The 7,075-nt window shown below is 36.6% G+C and overlaps 1 protein-coding gene across 1 annotated transcript in view; it reads right to left on the reverse strand.

The window, feature by feature from the left end:
* The window catches only part of RABL3 (RAB, member of RAS oncogene family like 3), a 41,155-nt gene that overhangs the window by 17,518 nt on the left and 16,562 nt on the right, over positions 1-7,075 (reverse strand). Inside the window, exon 3 of the mRNA XM_037733126.1 lies at positions 3,600-3,729. Within this exon, the coding sequence (XP_037589054.1) occupies positions 3,600-3,729 (130 nt within the window). The remainder of the gene's footprint in view (positions 1-3,599; positions 3,730-7,075) is intronic.

A 7,075-nucleotide genomic window follows, 5' to 3' on the forward strand; every position in this document is an offset into this window, starting at 1 on the left:
AAAGAAATGTAAGAAATGTGTCACTAGAAGAGAGTGGGTGGAGACACTAAAAAGTAAAGAAGTATGGCTAGTAGAAAATACATGCATGAGATTGAGACAAATAACAAAATGTAATGAGGCTTAGAAATACAATTAAAGAGAATCAATTAAAATCCTAGATAGAAAGGTATATCAGGTAATTAATTATTACAGTAAGATATAGACAAAAGAGGAAAAACTTTGATGCCCACTAGAATTTAGGATACCATCTTATGGTCAAAACACTATAGGTTACAAACTCCCAGCTCTTTTCTATATTACCCAGATTGTGAATAGCACACAAAACTGATGATTCCTCCATCTTCAAGAGGTGGTATGTGTCAATTTGAAAAAGAAAAACAGATTAGGTAGAATTAGCTGGCTTCTACAGTTTTTACAGTGATCTGTGTAACTAAAGGGCTTGTACAAGCTATAGTTGACTTGTTCCAGCCAGCTTAGATAAACCTGTATCTCTTCTAATGTCTGAAACCATTAATAGAGATCTGACACTTGCCCTAATATCCAATTGTACCCACTCATCCTTCCTCAATGAGGGATTTTAATCAGCATCAATGGCATGGATTTAAAAAAAGAAATAAAGAACTGCCATTAAAGACTACAGCTAATATTTATTCAGTACTTATGTGCTAAATATTGTGCTTTACATGTGTTATCTAATTTAATTTTCAGAAGAGTCCTATGAGGTAAGAATTATTATTTTTATACACAAGAGAAAAAGGAAGTTCAGAGAGGTTGAGTAACTTGCTGTTGGTCACATAGTAAATCAGAATTTGTACTCAGGTAATCTGACAGTAAAGACTGCAGAATAAAATCTCATTTTAGGGCAAAAAAGTGGCATATATTTTCTCCGTTCCCTTTTCCCCATGTTATAAATATTGCAAAACACATGGGTAAGAATTTTGGACTAGGGAGTGAAAGAATTACAAAGGCCTAAGATGACTATTAGATGGACAGGGAAGACTTTATTGAGGATCTCTAGGTAAGACTTTTGAGCTTTCAAGGGCATTGGAGTACCCATTTTCCCTATTCCTTTCCTTTCATTTGGGCTGAGAGTTCTTGCTTTGCAGAACATGTGCTAGAAGAGCTAAGGTGGGGCCCAGATGAAAGGAGTCAGGGTGATAGCTAATGATAATATAGTTTAATCTTAAGAGAGAGAAGAAAAGACATTCTATTATTTCCTCCTGGGATTACTAGCCTAGGTTACCAGAGAGGGAAGAATGTAGGGTATTAAGGGAAGAAAGTTATTGCTAAGAATATGAACTATGCATTTGGACAGAATGATCCTTATGTTCATTTTCTTAGGAAACTATGATTGGTAGATGGAATAAAGAACTTCGAGTGCTTCTACCAGGAGGAATGTTCCAGAGTTAGGGTGAAAGAACATAGAAACAGGTTTTTCAAAAAACAGGGATTTTTTTTTTTTATCTTTAAAAAATGGAAATATATCTCAGTCTTATCTGCAAAATCAACACAGGATATATGCAATTCTCTCAATAATATTAAAGGAGACAAATCACTAATGAATAGTAAGTATAGAAGAGGTAAACAAATATTGATTAGATGGATTTTTCAGCAATTACAAGTTTACAACTCTGAATTCCATAGCTTCTAGGATTTGAATACTATTTATCTGTATGATTTATTTATAATTTTAATCATATCTGTCTCAAAAATACCTAAACATCAAAGGTGTTACATACTCGGACTTCTCTGTGCCAGATCAGATAGATATCTTACTTTGACAAGTCATTTTACTGCTACAAGTTGATTATTCTAGTATAAGTCTAAACTAGGTTTCACTTCCTTCTCTTTCTTTAAAAGGTCAACTCACACTATACTAGTCTTACTGCTTTTCTTATTTATATGTATTCTATTAATATATACCATTATAATATATACATTTTTGCATGATGGTGACATGTATTAGGTAATGTTATAACTGTATTTTGTCTCATTTATGAATGCTGTGTTTCTTCACTAAGACTGTGACTTTTCAGATAGAATTCTGAGCTAAATGGGATATGGGTCTGAACTGACACATTTCATTTTGTATTCTATAGTATGTATCCAATGAAAAGAACCTTCTCTACTTCTTTTTGTAGAATCTACAACATCTTATGATATGGGAAGACATCAAAAGAGGAATATAAGGAATGAACATACTGAATGAATGCAATGCTTACCTAATATTGAAGATCTAAGCATAGCATAAATGCGGTCTATTAATGGCTATGAATTTACCAGGAGGGAAATGCCAAATCCTTCGGTATATTAATCAAACAGAAGTTGAAATTATGTTTCACAGTAAAAAAAGATTTTAAAAATGAATTTTAAAGAAGACTAAGAAACTCTATTGGCAACTCAGAAGTATACGCAGTTTAGTCTCTTGACACAGACTAGGTACTCTATGAATGGAAATTATGTCCTATATTACACACCTCCATTTGGAAGTCTGCTCTAGGTATCTGAGTATCTATAGCTGGATAAAATTTTACACCCATAAAGACCCCATTAAGCAGCTCTCCATAACTAGGTGAGAAAAAGCCTTAGGGTATATTGGTATATTTTGAGACATACCTATACTGCCTACTTGGTATATTGTGAGAAAGAGCCTTATGGCTCTTTCTCAGGGGCAGATGAAAGAAATCCCTCTGTCTCTTGTTGAGAGATATTAAGTTTACGAATATTGATGAATACTGACTGTATGGTAGAATATATCGTTTGCTAGGAAGCATGACGGCAAGGAAAACCTAGCCGACCCCCTCCCTAAGTGGAAAACCATTTGGGGCATTCCAAAGTGGCAGGACAATGTATAAATATCATACACCAGTTAAAACAATTCTTTGAGATATCTGACCCTGCCCCCGTGGCTCCCTCAAGGAGAATACCTTTTAGTTTGTCTGTAGTCAGTGGTAAGCGGGTAACAGCTGCCCACTTGGTATATTGTTGAGTTATGAGAAAATATAGAACACCTGTTTCTTAATAATAATCACCTGTTAAGAGAGACTAAATAAGTGGATCAGGATCCGCTTGGGGCCTTCAGCTTGGAATGCTGTCAGCCCCCGAGGCTCTCAGTTCAGAAGGCTGCTGGCTCCCCGGATAGACCCACTTTGCTGTTCTATCTGGGTGTATGCCTCTCATTTCCTTCAGCGCCGCCTGGGTGACAGTCTCTTCGGCTGGTAAACTCTGTGATACCTGGCTTAAGACTATGGGACTCCTATGATCCCACTGTACTTACTCAACTCACTGGACAGATAGCACTCCCAGATGACAACACTTTGAAGGTTCCATGTTTTACGTCAAGTACCAAAAACACAATTTTATTTCTCAATATTTAGTTTATGACAACAATATAAACAGAAACACTTAGACAAAGCAGATGTTTAACGTCCTAAATTACATGGTTACAATGTAGAAACACAAACAGATTTAAATCAAGGGTTGTGAGCATATTACATCTTTCTCAAATTAAGACAAGTCTGGCATGCTATGACATTCCATGTCAGATGATCTATACTCATAGACCATTAATATATAATAGAAATTTAAAAATGCTTTACCATTTACAGAGTTGTAGAATACTGCTCTTGTGCTCTTCACGCTGCTGGCACTGCCCACAGAGCCTCCAACATCCCATAATTCTATGTAGTACGTCTTCTCTTCTGGGGTTCCTTCTTTGTAATCATGAACCTAACAAATCAATCAATTAAAATAATTATTACAGCCACTGAACTGGTTAGCACCTTCATTCCATTTTAAAACATTTCAGCATCTTACTCTTTCTGATCACTACCATTTTTTAAGCTTCCTCTCTTTAATTCTTTAATAATATTGACTCTAGAGGACCTTACAGTTAATTGATCTTAACGTCGTTCACAGCTCTCTGCTCCACTTCCAAAGCCTCACCTACTTCCTAACTAAGCATAAATTCCATGATCCATCATTACTGTCATTCCTTTGCCCCTCTCTCACATTGCACTCCTCTGACAAAATTCTACTCTTGGTTATATCCACCTTTTACCCTCTTCCATGTCTACAACCCAGCAACTGAATGTGGAGCTCAGAAAAATATGCATTCAAGATGGATAGATACTTTCTAAATTTAAGTGTACCTTTAGACCTGTCCTTTAATCGGTTCCACAGTTAATTTACCATTTTCCTCTTCCAGATAACTACTTTATACTTTTTCCTCTTTTTAAACTTCCAATATCTCTTCCCCATCCTCAATTACAACTTTGCTTCCTAATGCAGCAGCTATTAGAAAAGAACTTCTACAACCTGTTCTTCCTGTATCTACTCACCTCCCTCCATCTGTGCCCACATAATCTGCTTTCCTTCTTGCTGTTTTCTTAGGCTGCCTGTGTCCCTAAGGCTAAATCCTCCTCCTGTGCATGAAATCCCATCCCTACTTTCTTGCTCAAAGATGTAATTCCACCAGTTCTCCCCTCTCTCCATTATATCATCAAATTTTCCTTCTCAGCTGGATAATTCTCACCATACAATTCAATTCTCAGCATACAAACATGCCATAAATTTTCTCATCTAAAAAAACCCTTCTCTTGACTTCAAGTCCTCTTCCAGTTACCAAGCCACTTTCCTTTTCAACAGCAAAAGTCCTCCAAAGAGTTTTCTATTCTTAGTGGTAATTCTTTTCATATTCTCTTTTGAACTCATTTCTATCACTAAACTATTCCTTGTCAAGGTCACCAATGACCTTCACATTGCTAATTCCAATGGTCAATGAACAGTTTTCATTTTAACTCCCCTATCTGATGCAACTAATCACTTATTGTGCCTTGCAATACTTTCTTCACCTGGCTTCCAGGATATCACATTCTTCCAGTTTTTTTCCTATCTCATTGGCTAGTGCTTTTCAGCTTCCATTTGGGTTCTCCTTATCTCTCTGATTCTAAATGCTAAAGTGTTTCAAGATTTAGTTCTTCAATCTCTTTTCTTCTTTATCAATACTTGCTCTTGTGGGAATTTCATCTAAAAGGCAATTTTCTTCTTCCAGTTACTTGGGCCAAAAACTTAAAACTGATCCTTGACTCCTTTCATATTGCATTTGTCAACAAGCTCTATTATTTTAACTTTAAAAATATGTCAAAAATCTGTTTCTTTCTCCCTACCTCCACTATTACCACCCAGGTCAAAGCCTCTATCTCCTTGCATGAATTGATGTAATGGTCTGCTAACTGATCTCCCTACTAGAGGCAACCCCCAACCTCCCTGTTTGTTTTCCATACAGTAGCTAGAGTATCCTTTTAAAATACAAATTATATCATATGCCCTTTTGCTCAAAACCTTCCAATGACTTTCTCACTCACAGTTATCTCCAAAGTCTCTCTTTTTCTCATGTCTAGGCTCTAGAAGCATTTATTGCCTGTACTGTATAACTATTCAGAAACAAATTACGATAGATGGCAAGCAGATTAAAGTATGCTGGTTCATGAATATAGATCAGCATCTTCCAAAAATTAAAAAAAATTTTTTTAAAGAAATATACATGCCAATCTTACTGAATCAGGACCCTTGGGAAAAAATACTAGGTACATGTATTTTGAACAATTCTCCAAATGACTCTGCTGTAAACCCCTCATTAAGAACTGCTGCTTTTGGCCAGGCGCGGTGGCTCACGCCTGTAATCCCAGCACTTTGGGAGGCCGAGGCGGGTGGATCACGAGATCAAGAGATCGAGACCATCCTGGTCAACATGGTGAAACCCCGTCTCTACTAAAAATACAAAAAATCAGCTGGGCATGGTGGCGCATGCCTGTAATCCCAGCTACTCAGGAGGCTGAGGCAGGAGAATTGCCTGAACCCAGGAGGCGGAGGTTGCGGTGAGCCGAGATCACGCCATTGCACTCCAGCCTGGGCAACAAGAGCGAAACTCCGTCTCAAAAAAAAAAACAAAACAAACAAAAAAAAAAACTGCTGCTTTTATGGAATGGGACTATTCTGGTATTGGCAGGACTAGATTCTACTCCTTGATTGCCACTGATCATCCCTGGTATCTTGGAGCCTCAGTTTCTTTGCCTATAAAATGAAAGAGTTGTAATATGTGATTTCTAAAGTATCTATTGGCTTTTACATAATAATTTAAAAAACAAGGTAGCTCAGTAGTTAAAATAAATGCCTGTCACAAAATGCACTAAAACTCACATACTATATTCTACTTAATGCTTCACACTTTTACTTATTCACAATTTTTTGTCCAAAGCCAAGTAAAAATTTAAATAAATATGCTACTCTATAAACAGCCACATTGACATTAACAAGATGATTATCAGACTGACATCAAAGACAATGTGATAGAAAATGAGAATAGCACAGTCACAGTAGTTGGGGACCATTTGGGATAACAGAAATTAATTCTGTATGCTACAATAGAAGGCATTACTATTTTGTTATATGGCAAAAATATATGTAATCATGCCAAGTCAGCAATAAAAAAAAGTTAAATCAAGCAGAAAAAACATGTTTTAGCAAGATTTCCAAGCAAAACAATGAGAAAAAACAGTATGAGGTATTATAAGGAGTAAGTAATCTATCTGTTACAAAAAAGCTCAGGCACTTCAGTGAAGTTTTCCTGATCCTACCTTTCTTCTGGGCCCAAATCAACCAGAACAGGTTTGGTACTCCTCCTATTTGCTTCCACAGCATCCTACCCACCTCTATCATTTCATTAAACACACTGCCTTATTTATCTACTGATATCTTTTCTTCTAGACTCTGAGTGTAAGGGCCGGGACCATGTATTATTCATCCTTTAGCCCTAGAAAACAGCATAATATCTAGCATACATTAGATGCTTGGACATGTTTGTTAAATAAATGAATAAATTTAGAATAACTCATCCTCCAGGTTTTTTATTATATTCAGTTTATTATTTACCAAATTCCAGTGTTTCTCCAGTACAGTTCTGAGAGCAAACTAAATCAAAACCAGTAAGAAGTTTGTTAAAAAAAAAATACAGGGCCGGGCGCGGTGGCTCAAGCCTGTAATCCTAGCACTTTGGGAGGCCGAGGCGGGTGGA

Source organism: Cebus imitator, unplaced genomic scaffold, assembly GCF_001604975.1.
Source record: "Cebus imitator isolate Cc_AM_T3 unplaced genomic scaffold, Cebus_imitator-1.0 Scaffold494, whole genome shotgun sequence".
Classification (NCBI taxonomy): Eukaryota; Metazoa; Chordata; class Mammalia; order Primates; family Cebidae; genus Cebus; species Cebus imitator.